The following is an 18,534-nucleotide window of genomic DNA, read 5'->3' as shown; positions in this document are numbered from 1 at the left end:
TGTGATAGCATCACTGGTGACTGTAACAGTTTCCAGGCTGAATACGGCCTCAGAATCCTACTCAGCAGGCCTCTGACAGCAGTGCCGTTGATGGGAGCTGGGACAGTGGGGAGGCCTGTTAGCTGTCCCTGGTGTGGTGTGGCCAGAGAGGGTTGGGGTGCTTGACAGAATACCCCCTTCCTCACAGTCTTGTCTGGGTTCAGTCATCCACATCTGCTGAAGTTTTCCTGGGATTGTAGGGTAGCTTTTTTTTTTTTTTTTTTTTTTTTTTGGCACATGGGCTTAGTTGCTCCGCGGCATGTGGGATCTTCCTGAAGCTGGTATCGAACCCGTGACCTCTGCATTGGCAGGCGGATTCTTAACCACTGCGCCACCTAGGAAGCCCTGTAGGGTAGCTTTTTCAGGGGCCCTGTCTTTTGGGGAAGGGTGTGTGCTAAACCAGTGACTTGGGGTGGCACTAGAACCAGAACTTCAGGGCTGAAGGCCCTTAGCCTTGCTGGACCTCGGATCTGTGCAGAGTTGCAGGGGTAGTTGCCTGGCCCCAGGATGCGGCAAAGGCTGAGCCAGGAGGGAAAGCCCACACGGGTTTGGCCTTAATGTAAAGGCTGAAGGCAGCCGGTCTTAAAGAAGACTTAAGGACAGTGATGTCTGCCCTTTGATCTTTGGAGTAAAGTCAGTGTCAGTAAAGCTGAAATGACGACTTTTTCTTGGCTATGATTATAAAAGCAATAATGTACTTATTGAAGAAAGTTGGAAAATACAGAAAAAAAACTACCCATAATTTTCGTGTTAACACTTTCCTGTTCTTAACAGAGCATATTTCTCTCTTTTAATGCTGCTTTAAATATGTCATAAATGTGTCATTTTGTATGTTTGTTTAAATTTAACTCTAGATAAGCGGTTCCTCCTGTCTTGAAAAGCTCTTTTAAACAATTTTTAAAAATGGTATTGATGTATGTTATTTTCTAAATAACTAGGGAAAGATATTTACAACTTTTCTCTTTTTATAAAAGGCCCATAGTGCATATTTCTGCACGTTTCTATATGTTGGGCCACTTCCTGAGCGTGGCTTCCCAGCCCTGTGGCTGGATGTCAAGATCGAGAGCTGCACAGCTCTGGGTTTGAGTCCTGGTCATGGGATCTTGGGCCATTTACCATCTGTCTAATGAATAAATAGTTTTCTTATCTGCAAGATGGAGAAAATATTGAATAATACTTGCCTCAAAGGCTATCTGGGAGACTCTAATGAAAATGCTGGTAATATCCCAGGTTGGTTATCTTTTCAGACTCCAGTACATACTGCTGCCCAAAAGATTGTCCAGCTCACCTTCACGAGTGTAAGAGTCTCTGGAAACATGACAGAGGATATAGCTGTTTTTATCTCGAATATGATCCAGCTCCTTGAGCTCGTGAGCGAGGCTGTGTGCCTCCCTCTGAGCACCGTGGCCTGCAGGGGTCTGTGCTGTGGCTGCCGGGCGTGGCTGGGTGGCGGGTGGCCCGAGCCAGTGCTTCTTGGCTGGTGACGCTCCCCCCGCCCCAGCAGCCCTCCCGGCTGTGAGCTCCTCCAGACTGCGGGGGCCTGGAGTGCACTGTGGTTTCCTTAAAGGGACACCAGCGTTAGGAGACGGAGGCCCGCTGGTCATTTTTGCCCCGTGATGGGCTGAGGACTTGCCAGCTGAGTGGGGTGCTTCCTGCTAGGTGGAGCCTGTGGCAGTTCATAACACAGAATGGTTGGGGTTAGAGCCGTGGTTCTGAGCAGTTCTAACCACTGACGTGTCTGCTCGCTCAGTTTGTGAAATGCTGGGGTTGGCCTCCTCCTGGTCTGTGGAAAGCTCCCAGGTGCCTCCCCAGAGTTTTCTCTGTGGAAACCCTATCAGCATGTCCTGGCTTCTGTAGCAGTGGGTTCAGAAGAAATGCATTAAATTAAGTGTCTTTGCCGTGGCTGCTTAAACTATGAGTTTCTGGTACCTGAGCGCACTCTTTCTTTTCTGAAGGGCAGAGCAGACCGTGGTTGTCGCGCCTCCGTGGCCCCAGGTCTATGGGCACTGGCAGTGTGCTGGGGTTTGCTCTGCCAGGGTGGGGGAGCATCGCTTCCCCGACACGCACAGCGGCACCTCCGCTTGCCTTCAGCTTAGGCCCTTGGACATCTGCCTGCACCTGGGTTCCGCGTGACTGACCTCAGGAGGGGTCTCGGAGGGAAGGGGAGAGAGAGCTTGCTTTTGCCGAGAGGGGAGCTTACGTGGATCAGGGTTACTGCATGGAAGATTCCTAAGCTGCGGAGACCTCTGTCCTGGCTCTTTTGTTGGTCTGAGCCCTTTCTTCCCTGGGCTAGCCTTGGCCTGGCCCTGAGCAGCAGTGCCCCCAGCCCAGCTCCCACCGCCTCCTCCTGTGTGTCACTCAGCTCTCAGGACCCTCCCTCTGCAGCAGCTTCTCCCAGGGCCTCCCTCTTCCGCTGACATTGTAGAGCCCCTGCAGCTTCCTCCAAAGCTGCTCTAAAGAAAGACCTGTGCACAGGTGGGGTGCTGCAGGAGTGCAGGGGCGGAGGTGCAGGCCCCGAAGGCAGGCTGATGGGACTCCTGGCTTAGCAACAGGAAGGAACACTCTGGAAACACACAAGCTTTCTACTTTAAAGTTTCAGTCAGTTTCCTTACATATTTGAGCTTCGATTAAAAACAGTTAACCTTTGAAGGTCTGATTCAAGACTGTAAACAGTGGTGTAGATATTAATGGGCCTGTAGCACAATTAGAAATAAATAAACATGATTTATAATTAGCCCATCAACTGTGTCAGGAGACGGGTGTTTTAAAAAGGATCGTCCACCCCCAAAATAGAAGTGATGCAGTCACTCGCTGTGTCTCACTGCTCGCGGCCCAGCAGCCCTCTTTGCAGCCGGGGGAGAGGCAGCTGCTCACGCGGCCTGGCCGGACTCCGCCGCCGCTCTGTAAGTGCATCCAGGCGGGCTGGAGACCTACGGTGACGTTCCAGTGGTTAACTCCAAGCCACTGCTTTTGGCAAAAGTACAGACAGTGAACATTGTGGAGCTGAGGGGAGGAAGCTCCAATTTCTGAGAAACCACTGGCTTTGTAAGGCTTTTGAGGGTATTAAGAAGAGTTGGAAGGAGAGGGAAAGGGAGAGAAGAATAAATTAACAGTTGAAGAGAGTTTCTAGGGTTTTCTGTTGCGTTTTACACTGCCATCCAAACTCCTGAGTTCCACAAGCATTTGGAATTGACCAGGTTCATGGGGGGGTGTGAAAGGGAAGAGTGACTCATGGTCAGCAGTGGGGCGGGGCCCTGGGGACAGGGACATGGGGACAGTGGGTTGGGAAAGTGGTGCTTAATACTGGAGAGCACAGCTCTCATTTATGGGATCAGGTGCTGACATGTCTTGTAACCACATCGGGGGAGGTTGTGTTCATTCATCTGGTTTCTTCTCCCTTGAAGCGAAGAATGAAATCTGGCCTCTGACCATGGCTTTCCTTAGAAAAAGCCACGGGGATTTCGGATCTAGGGGAACAGGCAGCCCTCAGTGCTTCCCCTTGCAGACGTGCATCAGTAACCGCTTGGCCTGTTCCCTTTGCCCTTTTTCTGTCCACACTGTTTTACGTTGAGTACCTTTCATTGTCCTCGCTTTTGCTCCCTGTGTCATTGTGTCTCTTACCTGCTGTAGTGCATCTGCCTGTCCTCCTTGTTTAAGTACAAAGATGTCACCATTGAGCAACTTGCAGATTGTGCTGGGCTGGGGATGGGAGAAGGAGCAGCCTTGTCTGGGGCTGGGCGCTGGGGCTCCCAGTTGGGGAGGCGGGGAAACGGGGTGAAGGGGTGGGGGTGGGGCTGCTTCTCCTGGGCGCCCCCTTCAGAACCCTCCAGCCCTCCCTGGCTTTGGTTCAGATTTAGACAAAGTCGGGAACCATGCAACCCTGCCAGCTCAGCTTCTAAAAGTGAAACTCATCCTCCTGAAATGGGTCATCTGTTTTCATGAATAGCTTTATCAGCTATAAAATTAGATAGTTTGGTTCTCTAACTTAATAATCCGTCTTTCGCTTTTTAAAAAAGCTCATTGAGTTGGATTTCATAAATATTTACAGCAGCCATATACCAGATACTAAGATAGATACTGAAACATTGCTGATCTTGATAATTTGGTACCAAAAGCAAACATTAATTTGGGAGATGTACTAAAAATGAAAAAGTCAGTCATTACCTTTTGAGGGGGTTTGGACTCTTATAAGAGAGCTTTTGTAAATGAGAAATATCTTTTCTCATTTTCCAGTGAACTTTTTTCTAATATTTAGATTAAAAGTGCACTTGTTAGTAATGTTTCAGAAGTTTTTTTCTCCAGTAGTTTCATGATGAAAACTAAAATTCACTGAGAACTCTGGTCTCCCCATTTTCAACTCTCTTAAAAGAGCCAGGAAGCGAATCCCTTCAGGGCTTGCTCCATTGTGTTTTCTCAATTTGAGGTTCTTCCTCATTGACTCTCAGAGCTGCACGTGGTCTGCGTGAGCCAGTAGCTGCGGCTGGAGTGTCTGGGAACCCACTGCGCAGAGACACCACATCAGGTGTACCGCGCCTTCCCACCTCTGCTAGCTGCAGGGTTCCTTTCATACGCAGACAGCAGACCTTTCCCACCGTGTCCCAACGGATGACACGACTTAAAAGACTATATCCCCGCCACACAAAGCTGTCCAGAGCTCTGCTTCTCGCGGGCCTTATCCCTTTAGGCCCCAAGGGGGCGCGGACACGCGGGTCCTCGGTTTAGGGTGAGCTCTGCGTTGTGCAGAGGCTCCTGGAGCTGGTTCCCGGCCTCATGGCTGCAGAGTGGCTGCACAGGCCTCGCATCCCAGCAGGTCCTTTCTGTCCCCCTTGAGGCCCCTCCAGATGCCTTCTGGTCAGCTTCTAACTCACATATTGATTGGGATTTGAGGTGCTACTCCTTGTAAAAGCTCAATGCGTTGGAAGTTGTCTCTTTTGTGGGTCGACAGTATAAACTTCACGCAGATGACTTCCTATAGCTCGGCTGACCTAAGGAGATGCACCATGATGAGGCGTACCATGGAGAAAGAAAAATATGTAGCTTTGAATTGACTTGATGCTCAGCCATTGATTGAAAGATGCATCTCAATTTTAGACATGATGGAATGTTCAGGAAAAAAGAGTACATTTTCGTGATGATGAAAGAATAGTCTTTGCTCAGTTCCACGATTACATCAGTTCCTTTGGAAAGCACTGTAATCAGGCACCATTGTTACCAACATCATGTTGAGCTATTAAATCAGTTTTGTCACTGTGACAGTGAGTGTGTTTAAATTATATCAAGAACTATAATGCTTAGTTTTGACAGACATGGCTCTTATTTGTCCACATTTAGCCCTGAGATTCTAAAATGTTTATTTTCGAGAACCTCTGAGAGCCCCAGGACCAAGGTGTGTTTTTATCCCTTGTCTCCTGTTGGAAGGTGTGGGGGGGAGGGGTGCCTTCTCCCCAGGCCCCCAAGTGAGGCGTCTGCCCTCTGGGGAAAGCACCCCTCGTCTCCTGGACTGTGGTGTCTCCCAGGATGGAAGGAGTGAGGGTCCCGGGAGGGGTGCCCGCCCGCCTCTGCTGCCTGTGGTGTTGCCTGGCTGTCCTGTCTGGGGTGGAGCAGAGGGAGCACGGGCAGAACTGTGGCCCCGGCCCCAGCCCCACGTGGCTGTTCAGATTGAAGTAAAGCCGCAGCCCGAGGTCCTCAGTCACACCAGCCGCGTCTCCGGTGCCCGTAGCCACGTCCAGAACGTCCCGTCACCACAGGCATGTGTGCTGGGGCACGGCTGGTCCCCTCCCGCCTCCCTGCAGCAGCACCGCCGGCCTGTGTGGCCTGACTCTGGAAGATCTTAGGGCCTGGCAGAGCTGCTGGAAGCAGGGATGCTGAGGGACTCGGCAAGCTCGCTGGTTGTTTAGGTACAGGATGAGAAGTGGCATCAGGGCTTTGGAAGCCTGACTGACTTGATATTCCTTTTTTTTTAAATTAAGCAATCAGTATTCACTGTTAAAATCAGAAAAGGAACACAAGCAAAAAGAATGTGAAAATCACAAGTAATCTTGTCACCTAGAAGTACCCGTTGACTTTTTTTGTGTTGTGTTTAATGTTTCATTGTTTCCAAATGTTGAACGTAGTAGGTGTAACAAGCTTTCCTGCGGGGAGCTTTGTGTACTTCCTCAGTTGTTCGGCCTCTAAAATGTATCATTTTTCTCATTTTCACTTTTAAATTTATACACGCGATGAATACATTCTTGTTTTTTTAGGAAGTTCGGGCAGCACCCAAGTGTAGAGTAGGAGGTGGTCAGTCTCCCCGGCTCCTGTGTCAGTTGCAGGAGGAAGCCTGGTGGCCTTGGCACGTGGCCTGTTAGAGCTTCTCCTGAGTTCCGTGCATGCAGGGCTGTGTGCACACGGAAGCGGGGCCGTGTCTGTCCGTTATCTGTGTGTCACAGAGCCTTCCCTCGTCCCTGCTCACACTCTCCTCGCTCTCTGGGCAGTCGGCGCCCTGTCCTGACCCGCAGCCCTGCAGCAAGCGTGTGCGTGTGTGTGTGGGGTGGGGGGGGGGGTTCCAGAGCCCAGGTGTCCGGGAGTGCAGTTCCGGGCTCAGGGAGGGATGCCTTTCTTTAGCCTTGAGACAGGTTGTCAGCTGGTCCCGGAGTGTGAGGTCCAGTGCGAGAGAGGCCTGGTCTTTCTGAATAACTTCTTCCCATTTCTGCCATGTGCACTTGACATTTGCTTTTTCATTTGTTCACACCCCACCTGTTTTCTGATAGAATTTCTTTGTCATTACTTGACTTTCTCAGTCTCTGTGTTGTGATTGTCATTTTTGTGTTGGAGTCTGGAAAGGCCTCTTTCATGTTCAGGATAGCTGATGGTTCCCCTTGCTTTTCCCCCTTTCTGTTTGATGTTTTTTATTTAATAATTTAACTCTGCGTCTGTATTATGTCTCCAGATGTAGAATGAGACAGAAACCTAACTTCGTTGTTTTTCGGCTGTTGTGTCAGGGTTAGGTTAGGCTGCAAAGAGCAAGAGTAACAGAGTGATGGTGCCCTGACCCCAGGGGACCAGCTCACCTGCCCCCTCCGCACCTGCTGCCTTTCTCATTTGCGCAGGGATCACGGCTCTGGAGCCCGGCTGCAGGCCAGGGCGCTGGGACTGGGGAAGGTGAAAGGGCTGTGGGAGCTCTCCCTTTAGGAGACCCTCTGAGAAGGTCCCCAGAGGCTTCCACCGGGGCCTGCTTACACCTGCCGCTGCAGGAGCGGGTGGTCCTTGGCCTCTTGAGGGGCCGGGGCCCTCCAGGTAATCATCGTTCCTGCCGGTTTTGAGATACCACCTCTTTGATCCTTGATAGAGGAGATTTCCTATGCTGGTCACAGCATAGAAATTTCCTCGGAAGATTTGGAGACTGAATGCTAGTGGGGTGACATGAGCTCTAGGAGAGGTGATGACTAAATTGCGTGCCGATGAGGAGACTTGAGTGTGGTTTTTATGTAGACGTCTTGTCAGCTGTGAGATTCCTTTCAGGTTTTGATATGTGAGAAGAGTTATCGTTTTCGTTTTCAAGTAGAAAACGTCAAACCTTTTCATGGACATAATTCTGCGAAGCACTTTGGAGAGCTGAATGCGTGTGTGTGTTCAGTATTGGAACTGGTGGCTATGCACGTGGTCTAGCGCTCAGTGTGAAAGCGTGTTGTCCTAACCATCATAGGTTGTTTCTTTTTCTTTTTTTAAATATTTATTTATGTATTTATTTATTTATTGGCTGCGCACGGGCATTCTCTAGTTGCGGTGAGTGGGGCTACTCTTTGTCATGGTGCATGGGCTTCTCAGTGCGGTGGCTTCTCTTGTTGCAGAGCACGGGCTCTAGGCACACGGGCTTTGGTAGTTGTGGCACATGGGCTCAGTAGTTGTGGCTTGCAGACTCTGGAGCGCAGGCTCAGTAGTTGTGGCACACGGGCTTAGTCTCTCCGCGGCATGTGGGATCTTCCCGGCCCAGGGCTCGAACCCATGTCCCCTGCTTTGGCAGGTGGATTCTTAACCACTGTGCCACCAGGGAAGCCCCTAGGTCATTTCTTAAAGTGATCAAACTACTTGTAATGTGGCATTGAAGAAAACAATTCCAGCTGTTTTATTTAGCACTGTTTATGTTTTTTTAAAAGGATAGTTGGCCATTTAAGTGATTTCTGCTAACAAATCAAGTTATCCAGTACAGGAGTAAAATATTTCTTGGATGCTAATATTTGATGACATTGTGTAGGGAAGGTAGAGGTTAAGTGACAAGGTCATAAGTAAAGTGTACGTTTTATCCAAACTTGATTCATTCCACACATATTGATGGAATGCTCGCCACGAGCAGGCGCTGCTGTGGTGCCGAGATCAGGCCGTGAGCAGGCGCCCTTTCCTCCTGGAGGTCACCTTCTCCCGGCTGAGCCGCTGCAGCCTTGTCACCACGCCGGGTGGAGGGTGGGCGCTGCTTCTCCCGCCTGCAGGTTCCGTTGGACTGCTCAGATCCACGACTGCACTGCCTGTCCCCACCCCTCTCCCAGCCCTCGGGGCTCCCTCTCTCCTCTCAGGCTTCCTTCCACCAAGAGCCTGAGCTGGAGGAGGCAGCTGCAGGGCTTTTTGAATCTGCCCGGGTGTCATGATGGCTGTTAGACCTTCTCATGTCTTCCTGCACTGACAGTGCGTCACATTCCAGAGCCACACAGCCCTCGGGCAGCCCCAGTGGTCACGCGGTGCCTCGATGGTCCCTGCTTGCCTGGAGGAAGAGCCTGCACGGGGCTGGGCCAGAGCCTTCTTGTCCAGCCAGGCTGCCAGCAGAGTCCCTTCTGGTCCCAGAAGGCAAAGCAAAAACACTTTTCCAAATATTTGTTACATCAGTGGCTCATTTTTTGATGCAGTTTAATACATATTTCAGATAGGCGTATCATTAGTGTATCTTCCTGGTTGGAACAGGACACTGAGATCAGGAGGCGTGTGGTCTGCTTGGCACCACTTCCTCTCTCGTTATTTCTCTCTCCTGAAATCTGGAGGGGAGGAGCGCTGGGCGCCCTCTTCTGTGACAGGCAAGTCAAGAGGCATCTGATAACACCGACACTGTCATGCCGGGTGGTGTCTGTGCATCCTGGGTGCTGGGGGCAGGGCTCCTGGGAGGCCGAGGGGTGACTTTTCACGTTGCTCTTTCACATGTGACACTTCTTTCCCCTCTGCAGGCGCAGACTGGCAGTGACATTTTGGCAAATCGGAATGGCCTCTTTCCTAGACGCTTTAATGTGTTACATTTGCGGGGTGTGGATAGGATTTTGCCACGCCAGCTTTGCTGTTCTTCTTCCATGTCTTTGGGCCAGTTGCTAAGTTACTCCGGGCCCGTATCCTTATTTGATGTCCCTACACTTCGGTTGTTATCAGGACCGCGCTGAGCTGCAGGAGAGCGTGTGCTCTCAGTGCTCTGATGGACTGACTTCTCAGTGAGGGGACGGCTGGTCCAGGGGTGCCTGCTGTCCTCCTGAGGTGCCCGCGGCTGCCTCCTAACACTTGCCCAGTGACGGTGACTGATGTCCTTGCTAACGGGAAGGTCCCTGGTGTGGTCCCTCACCTGACGTACCTGGTCCTGCTGACGACATTGCCGAGCACTGGGAACTGTGGGTCACACCTCAGATGTGACATACCTGCTGAGCTGCTGGAAGAGACGTGCTTAAAGGCTTAGGATATAGTTGGCGCCTGGTAATAGTTGAGATGATAGAAACTTTACCCCCTAAATCTTGCAGTTTGGTAGATATTTTTGAAAAATTACTGCATTTTAATGTTGCATGACTTACTACCCTTTTGGATTTACTAAAAACTGGACTCATGGCTGAATCAGCAGCATGCTTGGGGTGAAGTTTTGTGTGATTTTTTTAAAGTTAAACATGATAAACTTGAAGTTAGGGCCCCAGTCAGTGATGGCCTCACCGACATCGCAGATGCACTGAACAAGGGCGTTGAGGATTTATTTCCTACTCGTGTCCTGTGTGTGCTTTCAGTGGCTTCGAGTAGCTTTTAAACTGTTCAGGTCTTCGCTGCCGGTGAGTGGCGGTGGGGGAGGCGATCCTGCAGGTGAGAGAGTCGACGCTGGTCTTAACAAGGGTCGGTGGAAGATGTTAGGTGTCCTGTCCTCACATTGAGGTGTGGCGCTGGAAGGTCCCGTTAAGTATTGCCTGCCGTCGGGTGCGCCGTCTTGCTAGCTGTTGAGCTAACAGGATAGTCTTATTGAACGAATTTCATTTTGTCTTCTCTTTTCCTTACTAATAATCAAATTTAGAATAGAAGCAGGTAGATTTGACTTGATACAGTTCCTAGGATTGGGTTATTTGCTTTCCCGCCTTTAAATCTCTACAGGTAACTGAGGGCGACCTGTGCTTCCTTCCTGCAAAAGGAGTCGGCGGACCAGATCCTTGGCTGAAACTTGACTCTCTGTTGCTGCCCCCAGGGGACGGGCAGAGAAGTGACTTTTGGGGCAGGGGTGAGAGGCAGCTTTCGAGCCCGCTCCTCTCTCCTGAAACCATTGCTTCTTAGATCTTTGTTAGCAAAGACGGAGTGGGAGAGAGAGCGGAGCTGACGCGTGCCCCCCGCGCCTCGGTGCCGGCCTCCGTGTGGGAGTCTCAGAGCGGGGGCCGCTCAGTGCTGAGTTGAGTGGGCCTTCTGCCCAAGAGACGTGGTCCTGGGCCCTGGGTCCGGCGCGTTGTCAGCCGGTGGGCTGGGCAGAGCTGACTGCTGAGACTTGGGGCCGCCAGGCTCCCAAGGACACACGTCTTTTCCTGGTCTGGCGTGTCTCAGACCCTTCAGTGAGGGTGCTCGTGGCCCCCGAGCACAGCCCGGCTGCGGTGAAAACCGCGGTTCCTGGGTTTCCCTCCGCTGCCTCCGTTGGGACCACCCTCCACCTTTCATGGGTGGAGGTCTCTCAGGTTCTTTACGCAAAGTCCCTGAAGTGTTTCTTTTGGACAAGCCTTTAAGTGCCATTCAAAAGTTTTGATATTCATATCAGCAGAATTGGCTCGTGTCGCCCTGGGATGCTAAACCTTGCCGAAGCATTCCAGCCACCACAGTGCTTATCGCGTCCTGTGCTGTCAGAGGAAACCGGAAGCTGGGTTTTCAGTGGCCAGAAATATGTTTTAGTGTCACGCTGATCTAATAACAGGACGAGCAGTGTGGTTAAGTTCGATTGTAACGCTAGTGTGTTTCTCTTTTGTCCGCTAGACTTCATGAGGAAATAATTGACTTTTATAACTTCATGTCCCCTTGTCCTGAAGAAGCAGCCATGAGAAGAGAGGTGGTGAAAAGGATCGAAACTGTGGTGAAAGATCTTTGGCCGACGGCTGATGTGGGTATACTCTCTGTACTTCCGTGTCACTGCGCGTTTATGTCCGCACCCTGTGGCCGCCTGTGTCTGTGGGTCTGTGCAGACCTGGCCGAGGCGGTGCGTCTCCAGGTGTGGTCCTGGCGTGGGCAGCTGCCCTCACCTGGGAGTGTGTTAGAGACACAGGCCCCCCACCCCTGCTGAATGAGAGACCCTGGCCCAGCGGGATCTGTGCTCAACCCGCCCCCCTGGGTGGTTCTCACACCAGCAAGGGCGAGGCCCCATCAGCCTAAGGGAACTCTTTTTTGGAAGAGCATGATTATTTTTCTTATTTTAAATTTATCTTAAGATTAGAAGTTTTACCTCTTCCCCGCATGACACATCATAGCGTGTGTTCCATTTTGTGAAACTTGGAAGGATTTGTTCACGCACCACTTTTCCACTGGGTGAACGCGTGTTGGTTGAGATGCGGTCCACGGGCACTTGGAGTGGACGTGGGCCGTGGGAGACGGCCCTCTGGCCGGTCCTGGGCTCCGCTCCTGTTTACAGTGACACAGCGTTTTTGGCTTTGCGCTGTGGTGTCCTGGGACAAAGCCCTGCCCTGTGCCTCCTACAGGCTTGAAACCTGCTCTGAACAGTCCCCGGCTTTGCGGGACTGTGGGCGAGGCCAGGAATTCTTACGTCCTTTAATTCTGAGTTTTCAAAAATTCCTTCTTGGGGCAGGTTTTTAACTTAAGGATTGAGAGGTGTTGGTTTGGTTGGTGTGGGGCCCCTACCCGCAGTCCGCGTGAGACATGGCGGAGGGATGGCTGCCTGCGTCGCCGTGTGTCTGAGACACTCCTTCTCTGTTGCAGGTGCAGATATTTGGCAGCTTCAGCACAGGGCTCTATCTTCCCACCAGGTGAGGACCACCCACCGCCACACGGAGGAGTGCTTCCCTTTACAGAGCTGGGGTGGGGGTGTCTGTCTGCGCATTAAAGGCTAGAAGTAGGTTCCTTGTATTCAAATGTAAGGCAAGAAATAGGATGGAGCACGGAAGCAGAATTGTAGGAAATAAGAATCCAGTTTACTGTAACGATAATTGATTGCTTTACGTCTTCCTCCTGCCCCGATGTGATGGGGGGGCAGAGACGCCGGCTCCTGGGAACACAGGGAGGATGAGTGAGAGCCTTGGGGACAAGTGCAGTGGAGACCCGTCTGAGAGTAGTGGACATGTTTTTGAAAAATTGATCGTACGTTTTAATGAAGATTCAAGCAGAATGCTATTTAAACAGTATTTTGTAAGGGTTTTTATTTGATAGAAAAATGTCAAACAGGTTTGCATTCTAAAGCCATTATCCAGTGTATCCTCATCAAGGACTCTTCAATATCTAGTTTTATGTGCGTCATTTTATTAACAGCTTATATTCTGGCTAAGCCACTGTTAACACTTGGAGACTAAAGAGGCCACAGTCTCAGGATTTGGGTTGCTCTTGGCAGGGCCAGTGGGGACTGGACAGATTCGAGGTGTCCAGAAGCCCGGGGCAGCACAGATGTGAGGACCTCAGTTACCTCGCAGTGTGATGCGGGAGACTTGGTCCGCGTTTGCTTTCCACCTGTTGGGAGTGGTCATGAGCTGCATTTTCTCTCCCTGAGAGGGGAGGCTTGATGGGATTATGTCCAGCCCTCGAGGAGCTGCAGGCCTGCTCCGTGGTGCCGGTCGCCCCGGACGCGGGTGTCACTGTGTGGGGAGGCAGGCGGGGGTCCACACCTGCTTTTCTTCCGTCAGTGACATCGACTTAGTGGTCTTTGGAAAATGGGAGCGCCCTCCTCTGCAGCTGCTGGAGCAGGCCCTGCGGAAGCACAACGTGGCCGAGCCGGGCTCCATCAAGGTCCTCGACAAGGCAACGGTAGGTGCCCGCGTTCGCGTTCACGGGAGGCTTGCGCACGGCAGGCAGCCTGCGTCCCCGGGGGATTAGCTGAGCGCTGCAGGGTGGTTACTCGCTACGTGTGTGAAGACTTCTCTGCTTGTAGTGTAGACGTGCTCATATTTTCTTGTAGTTAGGATTTCTAGCTGAGAATGTGTTTAGAGACCAACTGATGTACAAGTTGCGAGAGCACCAAACTGTTCCTGCTCTAAAATAAAAAACTAAAAATAGAGGTGCCATATGACCCAGCAGCCCCACTCCTGGGCACGTACCCTGAGAAAACCGCAGTTCAGGAGGACACAGGCACCCCAGTGTCCACAGCACTATTTACAATAGCCAGGACATGGAAGCCGCCTGAAAGTCCATCGACAGAGGAATGGATAAAGAAGGGGTGGTACATATATACAATGGAATATTACTCAGCCATAAAAAGGGACTAAATTGAATCATTTGTAGAGACGTGGTTGGACCTCGAGTCTGTCATACAGAGTGAAGTGAGAGAAAAATATTGTATATTAACACATATATGTGGATTCTGGAAAAATAGTACAGATGCATCTGTTTGCAGGGCAGGAATAAAGATGCAGACGTAGCAAATGGACATGTGGACACGGGGTGGGGGGAGGGGGCTGGGATGGATTGAGAGGTTGGGATTGACATATATTCACTACCATGTGTGAAACAGATAGCCAGTGGGAACCTGCTGTATACCGCAGGGAGCTCAGCTCAGTGCTCTGTGGTGAGCGAGGTGGGTGGGAGGTCCAAGAGGGAGGGGATATATGTATATGTATGGTTGATTCACCTCACTGTGCAGCAGAAACTAACACAACATTTTAAAGCAACGATACCCCCCCCCCCCCCAAAAAAATATATGAATGGGTCATCTCTGGTGAGGCCATGCAAGGGAAGGATATTAATATCCGAAATGAGACAACGTTCAGAGGCTGCTCTCCTGGAGAATGTAGCTGAGTGATTAAACTATGGCATTTATTACATGGAAAAAGGTGCCCATTTGCCATGTTATACTTCAGAAAGAGAAACTTGCTTATTCCTTTCATTGTTCCAAAACTGTACATATATGAAAACTGCGCTTCTCTGAGGAGAAGATGGAAGAGGAGGCCACTTTTGATGTGTGTGTCATGATTTATCCAAGTCCAAGCTTCCTGGCAGCTCTGGAGCTCTGCTTACCTGCCTGTTGTGTGCTGGTTATCAGATTCTCAGCTCTGCCCTTTTCGTGGCTCTACCGTTTGTTCCATCGTGTTGGCCCCTCGAGAGCACACAGTGGATGGCTGGTGGTCTCTGACCAGGTATCCTTGTTTAGATATAGAGCAGCTAAGGGGCCTCAGCCTGATTGTCCTGGGTTTCAGAACTTTCTGGAGGGCAGACCATATGCTGAGTAGGTGCTGCAGGAGCTGTGTGGTCAGGTGACCTCATTGCTGTCACACACCTTCTCTGCTGCTGGGGGTCCGTTGTGGCAGTGTCCGAGGAGCAGTGTCCACCTGCTCTTTTCCACGCGTGTCGGCTCTTGCCAGGCAGCCCTCTCTGCTGGGCAGCCTCACCGTCATCTCATCACGGGCTCTGAGCCCAGCGTGAGAGCCGTGTTTAACAACCTGGTGTTGAACCACCACCAGAAAATAAGTATTGCAGTGTTACTACTGATTTTCAGGATCTGGGGGTTCAACATGTGAGAAAGTGTGTGTGTGTGTGTGTGTGTGTCTGTGTGGCAGGAGGGCGCCAGGAGTGATTTGGAGAAAGAATCCTTGAGTGCAGAGAAGGCTTCATAGCTGTGCCCAGGGGTACGGGGAGCGCCTCGCTCCCGAGGCATTTCCCACGTCCAGGAGGCCTGGGCCCTTCAGCCGTGGGCTCCTTCTGAAACAGTTTTGATCAGTTCTTTGGGAAAGCGTTTTGTTTTCTCTGCCTTCTTGGACCTCACCCTACCTGGTGGTGGAGGTGATCTCCAGGGGTCACTGTCACCGCCTGCTGGCCTGTCTGTCTCACACGTGTCCTGGGCAGTTCGCCCCCAAGTGTACACTTTAGAGCCCAGAGCAGGTGCGTGCTGAAAAGCGTGTTCCTCTGTTGGCTTCCAGACAACCTTTCATTAGACCCGCATTGTATTGGTGAAGGCAGTGTCGCTTTCATTCTGTAGAGGCTGCCTTTCCTGCTGGAAGACCACAGTTTTGTGTGGGGCAAGTGTGATCTTAATGGTTGCTTGGGCAGCGTTTGTGAGTGCTGGTTTTGAGTGCCTTTTGGTGATAATTTTTATTGATGAGAGTATTTCTAAAATAGCCTTTTATTCTGACTTTCAGGGAAAAATTTTTTTTTAAGTTAAATTGTCTTACAGAATGAATACCTACTGTAGAGTGGTTTGGAAAAACAACATCAATACAAAATATAATTTAAAATATGGCTTTGAAGTTACTTTAAATGTTTTCAGGAATTCTAGCAAACGTGATTTGGGGACCAAAAGCTCCTCCCATGCCTAGACACTTGTGGTGGGACAGGGCCTAGCCGGCTTGCCCCCGTGGTAGGCAGGCTTGTGGAGCACAGGTCCTGCAGAGAGTGGGTGCTCGGTGCTCAGTCCCCAGCGAGGCGCTGGGCCAGGCCGGCAGGGCCAGGCAGAGGTGAGTGCTAGCTATTGTTGGACGAGGGGGTGGCCTTGGGGGCTCACGGGGTGAACGCTGGGAAAGTCCCATTTCTTTCATCTTTATAGTCTGGGGTTCATGATCTCTAAGCCCCTTTGGTGAATAAGGAGAAAAACCCTCTGTACAACTTGAAACATTTTGATGCCCGAACTGTGGAAAATGTTGCCTATTAAAGCACAGTGTTCTAAATTAAATCTTTGCAGGTACCAATAATAAAGCTCACGGACCAGGAGACGGAAGTTAAAGTCGACATCAGCTTTAACATGGAGACTGGGGTCCGGGCGGCGGAGTTCATCAAGAATTACATGAAGGTGCTGTTGGCAGCAGTTAGCACAGTAAAAATGGGCTTGTTGTGTTGGGCATCAGTTCTCTTATAAATGGTAAAACCTTTAGACTGATGATAATCTTTAATGAGAAGGGCTGTAACGGTTGAATTTATCCTACAAGATTATTTCTAGAGATACGTTGCAATTACATGGCTGTTCTGCAGATTTGTCTTCCTTGGCTAACCATTTCATACGCTCGAGCATCATTTTAGAGAACTGTGTACAAGCATTCTTTCTAGCTATTACAGAATGACCATCCCTGTAGCTCAGTGTGCCTGATTTGCAAGTTTAGTTGATTGCAAGTTGCTTATATCGTAGTGGAGTATAGATTTGCTTACTTTGGATGGTCTCAGTGCCTAAGAATGGGACTTTGAGGGATTGAGCTGAGGGATTTTGGACTCTGACCAGGTGTGTGGTCCGGGTAAAGGGAGAGTCCTTCCCTCCTGTTGCAGTCACCTGGACCCTGCCTCTGTCCACAGTCTCAGGACCTTGCGCCTCCAGTGCTCCCCTTCCCTCTGCACCATCAGGCTTGTCTGAAGCATCGTTTCCACCCCAGCAGGGCAGGAAAAACAGCAGCAGCTTCCACGTCCCTCCACCCCCTTCTCAGCCCTTCTGCCCTCACCCCTCGTCCTGCATTTGGCGATGTTGCATTCTGCTGGCCTCCTGCTGCCCCCTTGCTCCTCTCACGGGTGCCTCTGATTTGTGGGCATTTGCACACTGGTTCTAGGACCTTCCTTTGCCCACTGCTGCACCCCTGCCCTCGCACGAGCCAGTGGGGAGACACTAGGAGGAAGCGCTTATTCTCTCCCCAGCCCCTCTGGGCCTGGGATCTCCATGCAGGCCCCCCCGCTCATCCCTGCTGAACTGTGGGACTCCCCAACCGGGCCCTAACAAGCTCCTCGTGTCACTCATTCTCAGGCCCCTGCAGTGTCAGGATGACTGGCCTCAGGCCTTCTGAGGGGCTAGAGGATGGTCTGCCATGTGGACGTTGCTGTGTGAGGTCTTCAGAGCTCTAGTGACTAACCACATGATGTTTTTCTTTTGAAATCTACAGAAATATTCATTGCTGCCTTACTTGATTTTAGTATTGAAACAGTTCCTCCTGCAGAGGGACCTGAATGAAGTTTTTACAGGTGGAATTAGCTCATACAGCCTGATTTTAATGGCCATTAGCTTTCTACAGGTGAGTGTGCTTTCTCTCCAGAACCCTTGACCTTGAGGCTTATGTGGGACTAATTCTTTGATGTCCTGACCAGTTGTTGCTTCATGGGTTCCAGCTCCTTGCTGTCCCTTGTTTTGCTGTAGAAGAAATTGACTTCTAATCTTCATAAACTCTGTTTTGATCAGTACTTTTCTCCTTTGCTCCTTTATAGCTTAGCTTTGTATCTGTTTTAATTGTTTGAGGGCTTATCTCATTCTAGCAGTCAAGGGTATATTGATCTAACCTTAAGGAAACACTCTTTACGCTTAGAAAAATTTCATGCCTTGAAAGACAGTGAAAAACTACCTTTCTTGGTTCTTGACTGTGATTTATACTGAAAAATTTGTCTTAGAAAAAAGTTAGGTAAAAAAATACTAAAGAGAGCTTTTTTCTGAGTGATGAAAAATTAGTATTTTGTCTTTAATTATCTATTGCCCTTATTTTGTTGAGTACCATGGAAAAATCTGTCAAGAGAAAACGTGCCTAAGTATTCAATGCTGTGCTGCATTGATAGACGATACTTACACCACTTTTTAAGCATACAGTCTCTACGTTAATTGAAACGTCAGTGATCCCGTTTTCAGTTGCTTGAATGGAGGACTCGCTGCCTGTGTATTGGCTGCACACCTGTTCCTCCAGGTTTATCATCAGTTTTGTTTTTGTGGTTGTGCTTAGGGTTTTATGTCCAGAATTTGGTCATTTTCTCAGTATCATTCATACTGCTGATGGTCAGTAGAGCGGCTGGTCACAGCGTCTTTCAGCACGTTTGTTTCCTTAGCACGTCTTTGCAGAGGTGCTGGAAGAACAGTGAAAGTGGAATTCCACACCTGTTTTCTTACTGTTCTAATCACACTGCCTTGTCTTCCCCTTTCACCTCCCAGATGCTTCCTTATAGCCGTCCTTCCTGAGTTTTTGGACATTATTTTGAACTGAGCACAACCTTGTGTCCTTAATGTATTACCTCCTGTTTTCCTGATTTGAACTATTTCAGTAGCCTTGCGATGTGACTCCTGCTCCCGTTCGTGGTGCCCGGCTCCCGGCTAAGTGATCGCACGGAGGCTGCCGGCCGGGCAGGGTTGCCCCGTCACCTCCACATCCCTTGGCGCTG

General features: G+C 50.3%; 1 protein-coding gene across 6 annotated transcripts in view; it reads left to right on the top strand.

Moving 5' to 3' along the window:
- Window positions 1-18,534, top strand: part of TENT4A (terminal nucleotidyltransferase 4A) — a 52,454-nt gene that overhangs the window by 22,167 nt on the left and 11,753 nt on the right. For all 6 annotated transcript variants that reach the window (XR_009049146.1, XR_009049145.1, XM_057708510.1 and 3 more), the window contains exons 2-6: window positions 11,251-11,374; window positions 12,205-12,251; window positions 13,119-13,239; window positions 16,103-16,210; window positions 17,280-17,408. Coding sequence is in view for 4 of the 6 variants with exons in the window: in XM_057708510.1 (XP_057564493.1) it covers window positions 11,251-11,374; window positions 12,205-12,251; window positions 13,119-13,239; window positions 16,103-16,210; window positions 17,280-17,408 (529 nt within the window). In the remaining 2 variants the exon portion in view is untranslated. The remainder of the gene's footprint in view (window positions 1-11,250; window positions 11,375-12,204; window positions 12,252-13,118; window positions 13,240-16,102; window positions 16,211-17,279; window positions 17,409-18,534) is intronic.

Source organism: Hippopotamus amphibius, chromosome 15, assembly GCF_030028045.1.
Source record: "Hippopotamus amphibius kiboko isolate mHipAmp2 chromosome 15, mHipAmp2.hap2, whole genome shotgun sequence".
Classification (NCBI taxonomy): Eukaryota; Metazoa; Chordata; class Mammalia; order Artiodactyla; family Hippopotamidae; genus Hippopotamus; species Hippopotamus amphibius.
This window is presented reverse-complemented; position numbering and strand designations above follow the sequence as displayed.